Source organism: Oryzias latipes, assembly GCF_053564925.1.
Source record: "Oryzias latipes strain Hd-rR chromosome 1 unlocalized genomic scaffold, Olatipes_Hd-rR_3.1 chr1_Y".
NCBI classification, from domain to species: domain Eukaryota; kingdom Metazoa; phylum Chordata; class Actinopteri; order Beloniformes; family Adrianichthyidae; genus Oryzias; species Oryzias latipes.
In genome coordinates, this window is record NW_027616335.1 from 11301901 (window position 1) to 11323140 (window position 21240).

The window sequence follows — 21240 nt, forward strand, 5'->3', positions numbered from 1 at the left end:
TTATTAAAACATGGACGAAATGAAAAGTCAAAACGAAAACCTAAAAACATGAACTTCATCTAATTAATTGTTTATTACTCCTCAAATGTCTTTTTTTTTTAAAAAAAAACATCTTTCAGCTCTTCCATCTGACTCTTTAAAGTGTTCTCTTGATACTTACTGTTGTAAAGAAAACAAAACTTTAAAGAAAAATGCTAAACTAGATTTTTAAAAAAATGTAAAGTCTCTGTTACAAAAAACTACAAAATCAAAACGAACTGATGTCTTTTGGCATGTAAAGCTCACAGGAAACCCACAACAACAACAGATTGAATCATGCAGACAGATGGAGAGTGTAGATAAGTTCACAGATTCAACAGCTACAAAAAACACAGACTCCAGTAAAGTGTAATGTTGTTTCGTCAGGACAATGTTTATAACTAAGACTTCATTTACACCACACAGTAAGCTATTATTGTACAAATACAAATGGAGTGTCTAAATGGCAGTTTAAACTCTGCACAAACTCTGCTTGTATCAGCAGTTGTACTTTTGACAAGTAACCCCAGTGGTTTAGCTCTGAACGCCGTACCAGTTTCACTTTGACACACGCTGGAGCTATTTTCCCATAGAAACTTGTTTGCTTCCTGAAGCTGGGCCACAAGTGTGTTTTGGGTTTTATTATTTGTGGGGGGTTTTCTGCTAAAAAAGTGGCTTGATTTTAGTCAGAGGTTGCTTGAATGCAGCATCTGGTCCATGAAGACGTTCTGTTTCTGCTGTTTCCTGGAGAGGTGCTTTATCACAGCTGTCAGCAGGTGGATTGTTAAGCGGGGGATGTAACTTGTGTTCTTGAATGTGCTTTTAGCCCATGGTGTTCACACTGAGCAGGCAGGAAGGGGCTTCTTCTCCTACTTTTTCTACTGTATACTAGGGCATGACTGCCACCTACAGGTGGAAGAGGCTTGTTGCGAAAAGTGGTGCAGATCTTGATGCAGGCTTTTTCTTTCACAGCTCTATTCCAAAATATGAAAGCCTTGGTTTGAAGGAAGCCTGACAAACCACAATTATTATTTTCTTCTCCGAGATCAATGTTTAAACGGTTGACACTTCCATTAATTAACCCTTGTGGTCTTAGATGACCCCGCCCTTACTTTGACGTGTTGTCCCTACCATGACAAAGGTGGATAAAGGTGGAAAGATTTCATTTAATCTATGGACACCAGTGAAGATCACAAATCATTGAAGAAAAAAGGTTCAGAGCACTGTCTAGTGGGTCTAGATGACCCATTCCCAACGTTAAAGTGCCTAGTAAGCACAAGGGTTACAAGGGACACCATCCACAAGTCACTACCAAATCCAATATTCTCCAAATTCTCTGTTTCCTCGCTTTTTGGGGGTAACGATGACAATGAGAACTCTTTCATCTCCTTTATTCTGTGTTTGTGCACACACACACACACTTGCACCTTCAAGCACAATGGCATATTTAGGTGTAGAACTGTCCAGCTGGAAGGATGAACTGGCTCACAAAAGATGTCTGAAAAATTATGCTTTTCTTAAAAGGAAGAAATCCTCTTTTGATCATTTGTAAAAGCGTTCCCTGTGGTCTTTTACGGTAATTATGGTTATGAAGTTTTAAACTAAATCAAAAAACCTGTATCGTTTTCTATATTTTTTCCAGCGGGGTAGAACTTCATTAGCAATCCCTCCCCCTTTCCCCTCCCCATTGCTGAGAGCTTGGAGCAGTGAACCACCCAATCTGCTCCTGACTCACAATGATATGAATAAAAAATAACCAGAAATTCAGTTTTAAGCTTAACGTTAATTATATTTTTCCTCCATCATCATAAAAAGGCCGCAAAAACATTAAAAACACACACAGAAATTGATTTTCATCAGAGTGGGTCTTTAAGCATCATTTCCCAGCATAATTCTACTTTTAGTTCCTAATCCAGCTGCAATCATACGTTAAATGAGGCAACTGCCTAAATAAGGATGATGAATTGCCAAACTACCATGCAAATCGATCTGTGTTTAGTCAAATTTATGGAATAGCCAACTCTATCAAAACTGCTGGACTGAGGGGTGAATAACAAATCATAACAGGCAGTTTCATTTTCAAAACCTGTGTGCAGCTCTGATGATCACTGCAGGCTCTGCATTGATTTTCAGCACTGGACAGCTCCCGGGCATCAATGAAAACCAGCACGTGTCATCAGCTACAGCACAGTTTGCAAACAGCTCCTCCATAACTTCCTCTTGCTCTTTGTGACTCATTGATTTGTGTTTAAGATTCATTTCTGTGTGTGTGTGTGGGTGGGGCATGGTCAACGACCGAAAAGAAAAGGCTTCTTTTTTTTCCTTTAATGATGACTTACACGTTTACATCCTGAAACCCCAAGTAATGACCCAGATTTTAGGATGAGTCCGAACTGTACCTGTCTGTCACATTCAAACTTGTAAGATGTGTTTAAAAAACAAAGCCCGGAAAAAACCCTCTGTGACTGATAAAGGAAGACAAAATTCCTTTCAGAATTCCCGTTTATTTATTTTTTATTTATTTTTGCAGCAGCAGCATCAGGACACATCCTGGTGTGGAGTTAATGCTGCACAAGGATACAAGAAATTAATAAAATAAGAAAAGGAACATCAATTTAAAAAATTGTAACAAAAAAAAATCAAGGAACGTTTATTAGATACAAGGGTCTTGCAGGTGTTTTAAAAATTAACCCATTTTCATTATTTATTGCATTCTTTAAATCGACAGTATTGGCAGAAGTGGAGTAATTTGATAATAATGTGATGCCTTTTGAGTAAATGTTCAACACTGCAACCACAAGGGGGCACAAAGTAGTGCTTGTGTGTGCCAGTCCAGCTAAATCCAGAGGGTAGGAGGTGAAACTACAGCCACATCAGTCATGCCAATCACAATCAGAACCTTCATACTAGAGGGTGCTGCTGGAAATTGGACAACTAATACTGGAAGAAGGAGATAAGAAAGGCATAATCATAGGCAGAGAAAAGAAAGAAAGGCAGGACTTGGAGTAGGAGCTCTGAATGTAGGGACTTGTTAAAAAAGGTTCTGGATGTGAAAAGGGTGTCAGATGGGGAGTTGCTGGAAGTTGAAGGAGTGATGCTGAATGTTATCAGAGGTTATGACCTCACGCTTGAGGAGAAAGAGAAACTCTGGATGGAGATGGATGAGAGGATCCAGGGTATCTCTGTGTGGAGACTTGAACAGACACATGAGACAGGTGAAGATGAAGTTCATGGATAAAGGGTCAAGCCAATCCTAAAAGTTTTGCTATGGGTCACATATTGAGGCATGTGTTGACAGGTGTGCAAGATTTTGTTACAACAAGCCTGTTACACCAGTATTTGAATTCACAATGAATGAATGCTTTCAATGTGTATTTGGATATGCAAAAAGGTGAACTCGTATAAAACGTCTGCTGATACCTTCTGTCTAACACAAAGCCATGTCACGTGGACACCAGCAAACTTGGTTAACTTATATGTAAAATATAGCATGGTTAATGCAAATCACTGACCTGACCTCTGTGATAAACGTGCTAAATGGTCCACAGTGGTACTCAAAGTGCTTCTACTCATTTTTACATCCACACACCGGAGGCACTGCTGCTTCAGTGAACCTGAATACAGTCTGCCACTGTGCCTTAACGGTTTGTGGCCGGTTGTAGTCGCCTTACTCATTACTGTATGCCAGAACTGAGTGGCCCTCTCTGAGCACACAAAGGTACATGAATTGGATGACATAGATCTATAAGCCGCTGCGTTTGGTTCCTTTGTACCTCTGTTCTCTTCTTCAAAGAACCACCTGTCACTATTCCTTGCTCTCTAATGACATTATCCCTTGTGCTTTCCTAAGCAGTTGGGAGTTGGGTCATCTAGACCCACTAGACAGTGTGTTGAACCTTTTTTCTTCAATGATTTGTGATCTTCACTGGTGTCCGTGGATTACATGAAATCTTTCCACCTTTATCCACCTTTGTCAGGGTAGGGAGAACACGTCAATGTAAGGGTGGGGTCATCTAAGATAGCACAAGGGTTATTCATCGTCATGGACCTCGTGATCTGACTGAATTTGGGAAACAAGCCTTCAGTTTTTCTGCTGCATCTGCTTGGAATAATCTCCAAAGTGAAATACATTTTTCCAAACTTGGGTTTATTTGATTTTTTTCGTTGCTTCCTTTGTATCAGAGAAAGAAAGTCCAGCTGTCAGTGCTTGTGTCTTTAATGTTATTGCCAGTTTGTGCAGCTCGTATCTTTGCACTTTAAGATTCTCACAGTACTTACAAATGTTTCCCCATATTTATTAAAGTTTGTAACACTAGGTCACTTTACTGTATTTTAACTTTGAATTTCTTACTGTAAAATTCCAATCTTATTGCAAAATGTAATACTGTAAACGTAAACACACGTGATCTCAGTGGGTTTTATCTGGTTAAATAAAGGTTAAATTAAAAAAAAAAAAATTAAACATCACTTAACCCATTCCACCCCTGTACAGCCAAAGTTTCAACAAACTCAATCATCTAACAAAAAAAGCTTAACATTTCTTAGATTTTTTGGTGTTTATTTAAAAACGTACGTAACCATTATGTGCAAGAGATTTAATTTTGTAATTTTTTTTATTATGTACAGTGTTTACTCTGTTATACAGAAACTTAAAACTTCAGGTTACACTTCAGCTTCAGGCAAAGCATAAAAAACAGAAAATGTAAGACTTCATAATACAAAACAAGATAAGTGTTTTATCGTTCATTTTTCCATTGCACAAACCACAAACAACTATAAGACCTTTATCCTCCCTTTCTTGTTCTCTTTGTTAAAAAAACAAACAAGATAACTTCTACAGACAATTTTGAATTTTCAATTATCTGAACATTGTTGATTTTGCGATGTCAAACAACGATGAGATACTTCCAGAAAATCTACACAAGCTTAAGGAAAACACACAAACTCAACACTAAAATGTCCTAGCAGAGATTTCAATCCTCCTGCTTTCTGGTGTGAAAGCATCTATCACAAAGATGTAGCGCCAGAAGAAAGAAAACACCCCTTAACCTCACCGGGTGACCTTCAGGTGGACACAACGTTGTTTTATTGATTGAGTTCTACAGCTTCTCTGTGGAACTGAAGCTGCATTTGAATGTGCTCACCTGCAAAAGAGTCAATCCATTGATTTGTGAGAACCCCGGAATTCCCTAGGATTTCCTGATATAGCCATTTTAATTCACTGTTTTCTCACGTTTGCATTGAATTCGCCTCTGCCTATGTTGAGATGCACAATGAATTCTTGGCTAGACTCTTGTCCACAAGTGCAATCATATACCTAATGCTCCCACTGTGGGTGGGAGGAGCTACCGGCAAATGTTTTTTAGCCTCATCGCTACATGGAGCAGTGTCTGTGTGTATCTCATTAACAATTCTTGGAAGACATGAATGATTTGTAAGAGAGCTACAAAAGGTCAACCTGGCACCATGTCTGGGATAATTCAGAGACTCTCCCGCTACGATGAGAGTCACCATTTACTGCAGGAGCTGCGTCTGAATGATGGTCGCTCTCAGAGGTACTTCTGTCTTTGTGACCCAGTTTGACGACTTGCTGATCCGCATTAAGTGAGTAAATGTTTATTTCTATGGCACCTTTTCTGGAGCAAAATCACAAAGTGCCTACGATAGTACAAACACAGAAAACTACAACCAGTCATCAGACACACGCCACCGACTAAACTAAGTAGAGACAATAAAAACAAAATAAATCACAGTAAAAGGCTAAATTAGATCAACTAAAAACTCTTCTGAATATAAAATTATTGACTTGTTTAAAACACTCAACAACAGGGTCAATCTGTCGTGCGGACAAAGGGATGGCGTTCCAAAGACCTTAGGTTTTATAGCGGGTTTTTATGATTTGCAAACGTTTTTGGTTTGATGATCTTTGACAACTTCTTGTCCCACAATAGAATACAGTTAGGGGACCTTTTTTATTATTTTTTCAATTTAAATAAGAAAAATAGATAAAATAAGACTGGGAGGAGAATGATCAGATTCTCCTTTATGTTGGTTTTGGGCTCCACACGTCAAATGTCAAAGCCAAGTCCCTTATTGGTTGAAGAGATGCAAATCCATGGTCAAACTTCAGATATTTAAACTTGCTTGGCTTAATTTTCATCATGCGTCACAATTTTCGCTGTGCTGCATTGTTGCGCCCCCCCTCAAACACGCCGTCTCATCGCTCCAATCGCACTGCAGGACCTCTGATAGCAACTTGACATTGAAACTGGCTACCCTGCCACGTGAATCGCGTTTGTTGTGAACGCATCTTAAGAAAGACCATCTTTGAAGGTGGATCGTCAGAGTTTCTGAAGCCCGCTTTCAAACTTCTCCGGAGGTGAGTCGCTTTTCTTTTTGAAAAGATTTTTAAGCTTCAAGGATTTCTTGCTTTTCTCCTTCTCTTTGTGTTTGTCTTCTTTGGGTGACGATTCCCCGGACGTGAAGGTAGGCTTTTGCAGCGGCGCTGGTGACTCCACCTTGGCGTGCAGGTTGGGGGTTGAGGCAGAGGTGATCATTGGGGTAGAAGCTGCTGAGCTGCACGACTTTTCAAGGATCCCGTCGTACACAAGCTGACTCAACGGGCCCGCAGCGTACAGGTCGGAGGAGGATCTCCATGGCACCTGAGAGGTCAGCATAAGGTCTGGTTGGCCGGTTCCACATGGCAAAGAACTTGACTCAAATGTCAATTGCTCTTCCCTCCAAAGTAAATGCTTGGGCGTTGCTCCGGCAACATCTACATTGTCCCTGGCAACATTTCCAGTGGCAACTTCTGCTGTAATGTTGGTCTCATCTACTGGCACTCTTGGTGTTCTCCTTCTGAGGGACTCATCAGAGCCATCCTGCTCATATCTTAGTATTCCTCTATAAGTTATTGGCTCCGAGGCCGATTCTTGCTCATCTACAGGCGATTCTAATACATCTCTGGAAGGCATCTTCAGGGATGTGGTATCGTCATACTCCAGCTCATCTCTGGACATGTTCCTTGGTGGTGCACCAATAGTTTCAGCCATTTTGTCTTTTGATAGTAACCTTAAAGAAGATTCAGGAAGAAATTCTCCTTTATTTCGAGCAAGCTTCCAAGAACCTGTATCATGGGACATACCCATCAAGTCTCTTGTGATTCTTCTGGATTCAAACAAAGGCTCAGACTGATCTCTCTGCATCTTTTTAGGGATGCTGTCTACCGAAATCCCCATCATATCTCTTGATAACATTCTTGGAGCATTTGTTGGAGCTTCTACCAACATCCTTCTTGCATCAAGTGGTAAATTACACCGCTCTCTGTAGACATGCTGTGAGGGGACATCCATCAAATCCCTTGTTGTATCTTTGTCTCCTTTTCTTAATAAAAACTCTGCTTCTCTGGAAGCGTCACTCCTGTCTCTGAAGATCATTCTTGATGGGTTTACAGCAGGCTCATCTGTAGAAAAAGTTCCCAAAGAGGACTCCAAGCCCTTGGCTTTTGCCATTTTCCAGCTGGAGCCTTCCGGATCTGTGGTAGCTTCAAGTTCCTCTGCAAAATGTTTGTGCACTGGAGGTTCAACAGCTGATTCTGCCTCTTCCCTCAAAGGTTTCCCAGTTGAGATGTCTGCAAGCAGCTCTGCCTCGTCCTGATAAAACCTTCGAGGGGAAGGCTCAGCTGTGGAGCACGTGTACTTTTTTGCAAAAGGAGCAGAAGCCGTGCAGTCGCAGTCTAAGAATTTCTCTTGGGAATCTCTGTTAATGACAGACAGAGAGGGATGGATTAGTGCAAAAGGGAGAAGAATAACAGCTGTCAAAGAACCTTACATTTCTAGTGTGTCATAAAGAGTAACACCTTGTGTTTTAGTCACAACTGTTCCTTATTGGCTATTTGCGGGTGAAAAAAGGGCAAACCTGTATGGGGCATGAAGGTGGCCCTGACAAAGTTTTAAGATCGTAGACTGCTCTGGGGGTGAGCAAAAGTTTTCATGTACTTTTTACTACGGGCTTGCTGCAGGTCGTAGTAAACACTTAAACAACGCATAATGGCATGTCAGGGTGAAGTAGGTCAGATGAAGGCACGTCATACAGATTTTTCCTTTTTCATACACCCTAAAACACGCAGACTTTGCAAAGGGGTTATTAGTGCTGTACAAATGATAAGCCCGTGCTTGTAGCCTGACTATTCAAAATTAGGAAATTTAACAATCAAAGCGTAGTTTGTCAAGGCATCTTGCAGACACTTGTATAATGCTGCATGCCCCATGCAGTCAGTAAAAAGCTAATATGTGCACCTTACTAATGACTAGAGAGTGGAGCAAGGGCGGTGTACACCACAAAGGCCTGTAACTTACATCATCATTATAAACACTTACTAAACCAGGGGTGTCAGAATCCAGGCCTTGAGGGCCGGTGTCCAACATATTTTCCAACCAACGGTTGCCACATAACTGGACTCTTTCTTTTTATTTGCATTCTATTTGTGTTTTTGTTTGAGTTTTGAAGGAAAACCAGCAGGAGGGCGGCCTTCGAGGCCTGGAGTTTGACTCCCCTGGAACTAAACGATGGACAATCGTATGTTCCATTTTTATGACGTCCCTTAAAGAGCCTCAACAGAACTGCAAGACACACCTGCGCTCCCTTTAAAATGCGACCAAACCTGTCTACATCCCTTCATGGGTCATAAAAAAAAACACAGCCCCTTTTAATAGGGCATTAAACAAAAGATTAGAAGACATACTGCTTTTTAAGTGTTTTCAAGAGGATCTCCTCTCCATCATCATAGCACGGATAAGTAGGTCGGATGGGGATCAGAAGGTCGGGGTCAGGAGAAATCAAAGCAGTTGAGGGATGGTTGATCATGCCAGGACGACGTGGCCTACAAACAGTGGATCCATGTCGTCGAGGAGAACACTTGACTGGTGAAACTGAAACTGTGGATTAAAAAAAAAATGTAACAACGTATGCAATTATTGAAAAATGGCTGATAAAAGTGATTTGGGGAAACATATTAAGAGAGATTACATTTTGGATTGAAGGGACAAAGCTAAAGGTCATATTAGCACTCTGTTGAAATGTTTTGGTAACTTCAGTCCTGTTGAATACAAACTGAATCATGCAAGCAGCTCGGTCATGTGCAGCAACAGCTGTTCGGGGGCTCAGTCCCGCTAGCGTCTGCAGCTTGCAGTGGGGTGTGCTGTTAAATTTATCGAGGCTGGCTCACAGCTAACCAGGCCTGCGGAGTGCTTGCTTTATGACTGTATGGAAAAGCTACTTAAAACAGAAGCTGCACATGCTCTGAGGCCTTTGTCTAATAGATGAGATAAACCAGCATTACAGGTTTAAGCGGAAGGGTCATCATGTACAGCAAATTTATTTTACTTTTTTTTAATTTGTCCTATTTCACCCACGATACAGTGAACTTAAAGGGCCTATATCCTGCTTTTCTTAAGCCTTTCAGAGTAAAATATTTCCAAAATAGCTTTGGGTGCCACATTGATTCCTATAATTCAGTAGATTTTCTGTTTTGTTTTTTTGGCTTTTTTGCAAACTACTTTTTTTCTCAGTAATAAAGAATTTTATGAATTTTTTCAACTTTAAATAAGCAGTTTAATTTAAGAGCTACAGACAGGCTTTAAATAGAAACATAAAAAAGAATAACAATTCTTCAATATGGTTTAATGAGTACTCAAATTTTAGAAAAACCTTTGTCTTCCCCTTGGGTAAGTCCCTAACGTACATAACAGCCTGGAGCTTTAAAAATACACAGGTTCCTCCCCGGAACACACCTGGGATTTGTGGTAACATGGGAGACCCAGGGTCATCTATGAGGTTCTCGACAGATCCGTGGACAGAGCTGTGGCATGAACAAGCCGACTGCAGCACTCGAGGCAGGCCCTGGCTGACGGCGTCCGAGTACAGCTGAGCAGTGAGGTTTCCTATGCCAGGATTCCTGATGATGGGGAAGCCGCAGAGAAGTTCAATCTGCTGCCAGCGATGGAGACGCTCCCGCAGACAGGCCGTTACCTCCGAAAATGCATTCCTGCAAAACACGAGAGGAATCTGGCATATTTGCCGTGACAAAATAAAAACCGCTCAAGCCATTTTAAACTCACTTAGCTTCCAGGATCTTATGATCGACTTGGTCCAGAGATGAGCTGTGAGCCACATGGAGTGTACCAAGGACTGTGCTCCTTTTTTTCTTAATTCTTTCTGCCTGCAGAATAGAAAGCAGGAGAAAAGTTCAACTTTATTTTTATGCCTTGACATTTTTTTATCTTGTTAGCTACTTCTCTGTTACATGCGTGTAGTATGACCTCATCTTTAGCTGTCGCAAGTTGCTGTTCGGCGCTCTGCTTCTTCACGTTGTAGTACTGAACCTCCACCTCGTGTGTCAGCTGCAGCCACTGCTGGAGGGCCTCTGAAACAGACCAGCTTGCCCACATGTCCTGTTCCGCCTGCATCAGTGCTCCCCGGACCTAAAGAGAGGCATCAAGTCAGACATGGATGCACAGTTCCAAAGTTTTAGTGTAATCATGTCATCTTCATTCAAGGAATTCTCACAGTTATACATTTGCTTTTATTTATTGATGTCTTCTGCGTACTCCTCTCTACTTGTATGTTTACCTTACAATTACCAATACAAAGCCCATCGAGACGACTGTTGTGAATTTGGACTATATAAATAACATTTAACTGAATTGATCATTAAGAATAAATTAATAGTTGCCATTTGTGATGTGAATTACGACACCAAGTTCTTCATAAATCGCAAAAGAGCTGAAGTCAAATTTGCACCGTTCTTGAACCCTCGTTACACGCCTAGTGCGACCGTAGCATTAGCATGTCTTCTAAAAGTCTACCTTCAGTCTTGTTACTCAACAGGTATTTTCCACTCTTCATCCTATTCCCCGTCTTCCTCGCTTCATTTTTACTGATCCCCGCTATTTCTTGCTCCACCCCAAGCAACTTTTTAGCCCTTTTCTGCCCCTTCCCCTTTTTCACAGTATTCCTTTTAGTTTCCCATCATGCAGCAGAAGCCTTTTTTAGATATGCCACAAGTTTGCAGCGAAAGAGCATCACTATCTAACATGTTACACCATGTTGACAGTTGCTGTAAATTTAAAAAGATTTTCCTTTACCTCCACTTTGTAGCTATTGCGGGATTAAATTTAGACTGGATGGGAGTAAAAATATACGTTTCCTATGGTGCTCTTGCCCACCTGTTCCAGCTCCTCCTCTGCATACCGAAGGCGGCTGAGCTCACTGACTGCTCCCTGCCTCAGCCTGTGCAGCCGGTGGGCTTCCTCCTGCGCCCCCATTATTTCGTCTCTCATCTTCTCCTCCAGGTTCTGTTTCTCCTCAGCCACATTACGCTTCTCCTCCTGGGCTTGCTCCAATCTGAATTCATGAATGATTGGATAAGCTAAACATTTCTTCGTTTAGCTTGGAATTGCAGGTGAACAATTCAAAGAAATATTTACTGCTCTTGCAGATCCATGAGACTTTGTTCAGCCCTCTGGAGGCTCTCCAAGTCCTTCATCATCTTGGAGATGTGAATCTTGCTGGCTTTGCTCTGAGCCTGAGCAAACCAGCACCCGCCGACTCCCATCACAACGGAGACGATGAGCAGCAGGTCCTTCATGTAGTTATGAGGAGGACCTGTGAGGAGATGACATATCAGGAATATGGAGACTTTGAAGCTCGAGGTTCAAATTAATCTGGTACGTTAGCATAAAGATAAAAACTGGACGAGAAGTCAAAGTAAAAAAAAAAAACATGATTCAGGGTTACGTGTAGGCGGTCCAAACAGAACCACATCCAGAGCTTTGATGGTGAGCTTCTGTTTATCTCTCTGGTCTTGAACTTTCAAATGAAAACTCAGGAATAAAGGTTCATTGGCTGCAATCCTACAAACAGAAAACAAGAAAGAATGAGTGTGGATGCAGCTCATTAAAAAAGTACCTTGCGTGTGCCCTTTGCTCCCGGTATTCCTTGACCGCCCTCACCTCGGCAGTGTGTTTCCATTGACCTTAAAGTCTTTGAAATTCCTCTCATACTGTGGCAACTCAACAAACTCTTTCAACCAGCGCAGCACATCTTCCTGGGTCCAGTTATGAACTAACAACGTAAGATAAGGACACGTGTTCTTTACAGTCAAATACGCACGTTGTAAATTTAGATAAAAATGTAAAAAAATGTTTTATTTCTCACCTTCGGATGACTTCCAGCCCTTCCAGAGCTCCTCCACTGTGATGTGCTGGTCTTCTCTGTGGAGCTTGCTGTGTTTGTGAGTCTGCTGCTGTTTCATGTCTTCAATGATGAACTGCAGCAAAAGAGGAAACCAGAACATTCATGCATTAAAAGCAGGTCTCCACAATAAATCGAAAAAGTCTTGATGCCGCGATACGCAGATCGCCAAAGATGGCGTAAATCGCCATAAATGGCTACCTTAACCTCTTGAGGCCCAAGCTAATATTTGAGCTAACCCTCTAAACACATAGTAACAGGGCTCAAGTTTAGGAAAATGTATTACTGCGAAAATATATCCAAAAATGTGATGTGGACAGCTGAGCTCTTAAAGGGCCTGTATCATGCAAAATTAACTTTTTTGAGCTTTTAGGTGTATTATGATTTTTAATTCTCACAAAAACAACTCCAAAGTGGTATTTTAATCCATTCACACATTTTTAAGCCTTCTTTTAAAGCCCTGCTCTCTGAGCACCAGCCCCTCCCAATCCACAAAAACAACTGGGTCCTCACGTTGTAACAAGCAGTGATCGGCAAAGCGCTTTGTTTTTGGAAAGCTCCACAATATGCACATCCATCTTTGCAAAAGTTTGTTTTTGTGGGTGAAATGCAGATACGCTGGTGTGGCCGACTCTAGGTTGATATCACAAAATGGCGCCCATAAGGAGTGAGAGGCGGCGCCTCTGACATTGAGTCGTCTTACTTCCTTGTAAGAAGTTAAGCTGTGAAAATAACTCATATTTCATTAAAAAATTATTCTTTAGTGAGCCAAAGGTAATATATGATCAGATATATGGATGTAGTTTACAGAGAAAGGCTTAAGAAAAGCATGATTTAGCCCCTTTAAAAGTTTATACACATGCATAAACAGAGAAAGCATCATATTTTACTACATCCATATTAGTTTTGACTAATCCTAGCAGAAAAGTAGATCATTGTTCAACATTGTGTTTCCACCACATAAAAGTTCTTACCTGTCTCCTATTGAGGTTACTTGCAGTATAACGTTTGTTGACTTTTATGTAAATAGAACTGTTGTAGTGGGATGGAAATGATGTATTATTTGTAGTTTTGTTTTTTTGCTATTTGTTGACAAAACACAAGTCAAATCCTGATCGCATTATTGATGACTAATATCGCACATCACAAGATTTCTTCATAGTGTCCAGCTCTAATTAAAAGTGTACCATCTTGAAAAATGTGACAATCCTAGATTTGCATTTAAAAATATATAAAGTGCCACTCCCATCATATTTTGATCTATTTTCAAAAAAATTGCAGTCTTTTATTTATAGTTATGCCACTTTTAGACAAAATAAAAAATAAAAACCTCGTTTTCTATAACAGTTCCTGCAGGGCTGCAGGAGTTCATTAGAAATTTGCCTCTGAGTTGTGCACAGGACTGTTGATAGGGAGTAAGCCTGCCCTCATTTCCCATCATCCATTCTTTACACTCTCTCCAGCTAGCTTACTGACCCTCACAACCCCAGCGATACAATAAAGGGGCAACAAAAAAAAAAAAGGTGATAAATGTTGGAGCTATCTGGACGTACGGTTTTGCATTTTTTTATCTGTTCCTGATTCACAACAATTTGAATAAAGAAATACTCAGAAAGTCATGTAGCTTATTTTTTATTATATATGTCCTCCATCAGGAGAAAAATGCCACAAGAACACATTAAATACAAAAACAAATCACCATATAATATAATATAATAAACGGCATTCATTTCATTAGAATCAGCATCCTCAGTGTGCATGGTCGATGTTGGTGGCAGGGTGAGTGTTTGTTATCTTAAAATGTATTTTTGGTCGTAAACAGCGGCCTCGTATGATGTCTGACGGAATCTGCGGACTTTTATGGACCTGAACCCTTCCACTGATGTCTCCATGGCAACCGGAACCTGAGACTCTGGATAGTGTGTCCATGAACCCAGTTTTGAAATGCAAGGGCCAACTGGAATTCCAGGTTTACTATGAATGTCACACACAAGAACAGACTTGCAGATTCCAGGAAAGGAAAGAATGATTATAAAATTGCAACATTTTCAAATGTTACAGTTGTACTGAAACATTTGAAAATGTTACAGTAAAATGTAACAGCAGGGTGCAGAAGATGAATTGTTAAATCTTCAGTTGTTGCACACATGCATGGACAAAATGTTAAAATGGATGAGGAGAAAAGTTTTGATCATTTCTCTCTTATTTTGCATTTAACATTTTATTTGGTAAAAGTGGAACTCAAATGCATACTGCACATTTTATCATATTTTCATAGACAAGCATGTAACGAAGTTTTGTTTTTTCAGTTCCGTTTCAATTTAGTTGTCTTGAACAGCTAAAGTTCAAGTAAGACACACTCGAGCGTGGGCGTATTTTCAAAATAAGATCACAAAGGTCACCGAAGCTGCACTTGTCTATTAGTGCAAACCAGCTTTGTCACAGAGCCAAAAGCAAAGTTACACCGTTACTATCCCTGAAGGAGCATTTGACTCCAGCAGCCGCACCACCTGTTCCTCTGCTGTTGGGATCTGTGTCTTTACAAACGAAGCAAAGTGAATTTGACCTAGAAAATGACTTCATTATGGAGTGAAGTTTGTACCTCCACGCTTTCCTCCACCTCAATCCCACCATCTTGGTCATCGTCCATCATCTGGTGGATGTTTCGTAGGGCCTCCAGGCTATAGCGATCGGCCTCGCTCAAACATGGTGGATTCACTAACATGCATGGGTCTGCATGAGTGTGAGAGAAAGAGAGATTATCCCAGTGAATTTCTTCAACCAAGTCATTCATTTAAACCATTGCAAGATAACATAAATAAAAGCCTCATTGATCTTAAATGATTTTTTCTCTTTATTTTAACCTTTTCCTACAAAAAAGTTCAAATATTTTCATAAAGAATGCTGTCAAAATGTTTTAATATTATGTTTGTTATTATAAATATATATTCAATACAAACAATTTGCTTTTTTACTATTGATCATATTTGAGGGAAAAAAATCTAGAAAATAAAATAACAATAGGTTGTAGCATGTTACTAATACTTTGGTTTTATTGATTTTGCTGTCATAGCTCAATGTTCAGGTATAAAAATAGTTTTATATATAGTTTCACACAAATCCTACATATTTTGTTACTTTTTTATCATTTCTATTAGCGCACTAGGAAGACAAAAATGCATACATCCAGAATACTTTACTAACACTTTAGGAAAGAATGTTCAGTATTTTCTCGATGGCTCCTGTGGGAGTCTCATAGAAGCCATAATGTCTCAATCTACCACTGTTAAGCTAAGTATCAGACTGTGTACCTCGAGCTTGAGCACGCAGAGGGAACACATGAGATGATGACGCACAGGGTCCCTTAGTCTACTGAGTCAGAGCCCATTTTTGCATCTGTGACTAAAGAGTCGGACTTCTCAAGAGAGCAAGGGTCAAAGGTCTATCCCAACTCTCATACCAGCCCTCTTACAATCCGTAAAGCTCCAAATGCCCTGTCACAATTACAATATTTTACAGACTATAAGGCGCATTTAAAAGCCTTAAAAAAAAACTTGGTGGCCCTCTCTGAGCACACGAAGGTATATCCCTTGTGCTATCCTATGACCCCACCCTTACACTGACGTGTTATTCCTACCATGACAAAGGTAGATAAAGGTAAAGAGGATTTCATGTAATCCATGGACACCAGTGAAGATCACAAATCATTGAAGAAAAAAGGTTCAGTTGACCCCACTCCCAACCTTAAAGTGCCTTGGATAGCACAAGGGAAATATGGATTAATTCTGGCTGTGCTTAAAAATGTTGAAACCATTTTACAGTGTTCTTTCACAATGTCTGCATGTTTACCTTATAAGTTGCAAACAAAGTTGGGTGTTATTACAAATACGCTAACGCAGCTCATGTGTAGCGGCGTCAGACTGTATTGTTTTTTACGTATAACTAACAAGGTTGAGAATTAGAGTAGTCACAGTAATGTTAGTTTTAATGTTATCCATCTGTTTTTTTTTACGTGTTGCAAACAATGTTGGGAGTTACAGCTATTGTAAATACAAGATTGCAGCTAACATGCAGCGGTGCCTGAGTTTTTTTTCTTTACGTGTTAGTACTAAGGCTAGTAGTTGACGTATTAATAACACTTTGACTGGGTCCGAATTCCCACCCTAACCTCCAACTACTAAAAAACTACATAGTGCGGGACTATGTAGTACCCTGGATTTTAAAAGCAATTCAGACACCATGCCCACTCTTTTTTTTTGAACGGCGAATATGACTTCATTGATTTCACGAAGTTAAAATCTAATTGATATGAGCATTTTGCAACAACCATTTATGAATCTACTGTCTTCCGAGGATAAAAACATTAATGATTTATTTCAAAAATTCATTGAAATACATTTTCTTTCCAAAACTTGTTCTGATGTAATCTATTGTGGCCTATATTCACCAATCTAGTGAGGATCGATGCACAATGGTTTATAGCACAGACTTTTGAGAAATTTCTAGGACAGTCGATTTTGGAATTGTAGGTTTGTACAGCACTAAAAAACGGCGAACGCACTATATGGTGAGTAGGGAAGGAATTTGGACACAGCGTCTGTTTTTTTTACGTGTTGCATGAAAGGTTAGGAAGTACAGGTATGGTGAATACTCTAATGCGGCTAACGTGTAGTGGTGTCACACTGTTTTTTAACGTGTTGCTGACAAGATTGGGAGTTAGCGCAGTCAGTTTTTTCTTTTTTATGTTGCCAGAGTGGTTGGGGTCTACAGGTGTTGTAAATTAGGCTAATGTATGGTGGTGTTGGACGTTTTTTTTTTTCTTTTGTGTTACTAACAAAGTTGAGATTTAGCATAATCACAGTAATGTTTGTTTTAGCCGTATCGGTTGTTTTTTTATGTGTTGCAGTGGGAGTTACAGGTATTGTAAATACACTAGCGTGGCTAATGTGTAGTGATGTTGGACTGTTTTGTTTTATGTCACTAAAAATGTTGGGAGTTGCAATAGTTACAATTGTTTTATTTTAGCTGCATCAGTATTATCGAACTATATGACAAAAGTTTAAAATAGACCAATCATTTCTCATAGTGCGAAAAATACAGTATGCTATTGGAAAAAGCAGCATTTTGTATTCTTAACAATTGTATGTTTCCTTTAACCCTTGTGCTATCCTAGGCACTTTAACATTGGGAGTTGGGTCATCTAGACCAGTGTTTTTCAACCAGTGTGCCGCGGCACACTAGTGTGCCGTGAGAGATGGTCAAGTGTGCCGTGGGAAATTGCCCTCATTAACTGATCTAAAAACATTTCCCATCTCCAGGAAATCAGCTCTTTGTTCATCCAAACAGGCCCTGATAAAACACTGAGTAGTTAGGAATATAAAAGATCATACAATTAAATTTTCTTTGTGTTTATTTAATTCTATTAAATACATTTTGATAAGAATGACGTTACCGCGATTTACCTGCAGCTATAAGTGTTTGCGGAAAAGTCCCGCCCCTTTAACTGTCTCCGCCAATCATTCTTTAAGGCTAAATCACATGTCATCAGTCTGACCAATCAGAAGTGGTTCAAGTCTTCACTTCCTTGTTCCAAATTAGCTCAAAAAGTCGCTCAGTTCTAACAAAAATACCAGCTAAAGCTCGTCTTTAGCGGTGTAGCTTTCCACAGAGTCTGGTGTCAGACCGTGGGCCAAATGAACAAAACAATGAAGCTCAGAGACGCGAGTCTTTCTTCCCTCTTTCGGTAGTTTTCACACTACATCTCCCATGATGCACTGGCTTAAAGGGACAGTGTCTCAACGCACAATGAGTCCTCCTTGTTTAACGTCTTGAAACCACAACAAACAGTTTCTAAATTTTCTAACGTAACTTTTATTTCATCTTAGAAAAAAACTGCCGCAACTTCCTGCTTTTTCCACCACAACTATCACAAAAATGCACGTTAGATTGCGGGGGGCGCGGGGGGCTCGATCAACAAAGACCATGAATTTCTGCTTTTTTTTTTTCTTTGGATGCTGGTGTGCCGCGGGATTTTGGCAAGGTTAAAGTGTGCCGTGGCTCAAAAAAGGTTGAAAAACACTGATCTAGACCCACTAGACAGTGTGCTAAACCTTTTTTTTCAATGATTTGTGATCTTCACTGGTCTCAATGGATTTTTATGGAATCTTTCCACCTTTATCCACCTTTGTCGTGGTAGGGAGAACACGTCAAAGTAAGGGTGGGGTCATCTAAGATAGCACAGGGGTTAACCACATACGTACAATGTATAATTTCTTTCCACAGGTAAGCTCTGAAAACAAATAAAAAAACGTCAAGAATGAAGTGATTTAGCAATGATTTAGTATTTTCAGCTTCCGTATGCATCAGTTACAACAGGTGAACAGTTCCTCTCTGGTTTATGAAAAGAAAAAATAATCATGCGCAAATTTTTTTAGGTTTCCTTCCTGCAGCTCTCAGTTGTTCATGAAATTTGCAGTTTTCATGGGAAAAAGCTCTCAGTTGGACTTTGAGAGTGTCTGAGTTGTGCAGAACAGCCAGGGCTTGCATCTGTTTGTGCTGCCTGCTTCATGTTGCCAGGACAGAACTTTGTTTACTTCGTCACATCACAACCATTAATCCACTTATAAGTATAAATCGTTAGATTTCAGTGCAAAGATTCGGTCTAAGGTTTCAATGATATATGATGCAGGTCTTTCAGTCAACTTGTCCTCTATAAAGTACCTTCCAAGCCTTTACAAGCAGAGAATGTAATGCTTTTTGACAAACTTTACATTAAACAGATCAATCTGTTATAAAGTGTATGTAGCCTATAAATACACATATTTGTATTTGTAATTAAGATTAATTATACTCTACACTGCTATATATGATTTATATGTATCATCTTTTACTTTTTTTCTTCCAATCAAGTAAGAGAGATTTTCTTCTCATTTAACACTTAAAAAGAGCACTTAGGTGAAGTAGCTTCAACAATTACATTTTCCCATTTATTAACTATAGTTAATGTGTGATAGATAGATAGATAGATAGATAGATAGATAGATAGATAGATAGATAGATAGATAGATAGATAGATAGATAGATAGATAGATAGATAGATAGATAGATAGATAGATAGATAGATAGATAGATAGATAGATAGATAGATATGATCCATCCGAGAAGTTACAATTTCACATCCAACTATAAGGCATTATAGAGTAAATGCAATTGTTATTTCCTTAAAAGACATTAAATTTTACAAGATATGTCAAAATGTCAATAAAAGTTTTTTTTAGAAGGAGGAAATAATTCATTTTTATCCTAATGTCTTTTTTCCCGTTAATACAAGATGACCAGCAGTAAATTTCGCGGGGGAAAAAAGATTTAAACATTTATTTTTGCAGTTACTTCTAAGCATACAACATTAGAGGAAAGCAAGCCTGAGTTCTGTAAGAAATCCTAATGTATATTAATATACATATTATAATATATATTATATATATAATTTTTTTTTAAGCGTCAATATATCTTAAAATCCCTAGGTTTTTTCTTTTTTAATGTATTTATTGGTGTTTGTTACTACAGAGAACTGCTTACCTGGTGGTTCGAATCCGGCGCTGCCTCCGGGAGAGGAAAAGCTCTGGAGTTCGGCGGCGCTTTGCGCAGCCGCCCAGAAGCCGGCAAGAGGGAAAATGACCAGTAAAAAAGACACAGGAAGCATACTAGATATTTAAATAAAAATATGTATAGGTCTATGTCTATAACAAGAAGTCTTTAAGCTCCTCAAGTAGGCGGAGAGGAACCGTCGAAAGGACCGAGCTGTTTACAGATCCAGTCCGCGAAAGCGGATCCGTGTTGCTATTATGGACGAGACGTGATACTGAGGTCTGCTTTAATTTAAACCTGACAAGCGAAGAAAACACCTCATGGGTTTAATAAAGACAAAAAACAAACGTTATGTTAAAAAAATGTAACTTCCAAAGGGGAAAAAAAACACATGAATTTTACATCTTAGGAAAGTCGATGTTTTAGTTAAAGAAAAGTACAAATTGGAATTCTTGATTTGTCATTTAAAAAAAGTAAAGCTCATAGGAAAAGCTGAAGGGGGGTGTGTTCTTATAACACAAGTTGTTCTAACTTGTCATTTGTCCACACAATCCAATTTTGTTTCTCATTTCCCATCCCTTACGTAAGCGGAAGTAGAACTGCTGCCCCGCCCCTTTCACTACAACAAACACGCCCCGTTTGTACAGGCCCACTCTGAAGAATCTTTTAAGGGTTTTTAGCATGTTCTTGTCACTTTTTCTGCTGATCAAGAACATATACTGAAAAATTTAAGCTTAAATGTTTATCTTGGATTTGTTTTTTAAATTTGTTGTAAATTTGGAGCAGGTGAAAAAAAAAACCTGTTTAAAAAGCAGTATTTGTGACGTAGAAAACACACTGGGCGGGGCTACAAGCTCACTGCTCCGTCCGTTCTGACGCATCAACTTGCAGACAAACAGAAAAGGTGAAGCTTTTCCCCACACTTGCCCCCCTCCTAATTTTTGAGTCAATGTTAGTATCATGAATGGGAAATATTAAGCTCGTTTAAGCATTGCAAAAATACCCAAAGCAATATTTTTAAAGGAAAAAAAAAACAATAATATTAACAATACTGTTCAAAATACTTTTTTTAACCTTTCATTTGTAATAGATGGTTTTTTGCCACCCTTCCAAGGTCTTCTGACCCCTCCCTACTCCACCCAAATAAATGTCCTAGCTCCGCCCCTGTAACACCACTAATGTTACGTTTGCTTAAACAGAGAGCTTTCAGCAGTGGGGAGGGGCAGAGGGGTGGGGGGGTTGCTGTGCGGCGGCAAGTGAATTTCTGCTGCTCTGCAGAAACTATGTCCCAACGGAAGGACAGATTTTTAGATTTTGGCTAAAAACGGAATAATAATAATTTTTTTAAAGATGATAGGAGGGGGTGTTTAAGTTACAAACCTA

The 21240-nt window shown here is 39.6% G+C and overlaps 1 protein-coding gene across 1 annotated transcript; it reads right to left on the reverse strand.

Moving 5' to 3' along the window:
* Positions 1-4612: 4612 nt before the first annotated feature.
* Positions 4613-20391, reverse strand: LOC144990475 (stromal interaction molecule 2-like). Its single transcript, XM_078943966.1, has 12 exons — positions 19849-20391; positions 14873-15003; positions 12235-12346; positions 12030-12141; positions 11815-11930; positions 11505-11682; positions 11244-11421; positions 10338-10499; positions 10137-10237; positions 9810-10063; positions 8762-8954; positions 4613-7776 (listed from the first exon to the last, which is right to left on the reverse strand). Exons 1-12 carry the CDS (start codon positions 19970-19972, stop codon positions 6360-6362), a joined length of 3078 nt encoding a protein of 1025 aa, XP_078800092.1. The 5' UTR covers positions 19973-20391; the 3' UTR covers positions 4613-6359.
* Positions 20392-21240: the final 849 nt, after the last annotated feature.

Coding starts and splice junctions, on each gene's coding strand:
- LOC144990475 (XM_078943966.1), bottom strand. CDS start 19,972: ATGCTTCCTGTGTCTTTTTTACTGGTCATTTTCCCTCTTGCCGGCTTC. Junction 10,500..11,243: donor CAGAGGAGGAGCTGGAACAG/GTGGGCAAGAGC, acceptor GCCTCTCTTTAG/GTCCGGGGAGCACTGATGCA. Junction 7,777..8,761: donor TTGAAAACACTTAAAAAGCA/GTATGTCTTCTA, acceptor TGTCATTAACAG/AGATTCCCAAGAGAAATTCT.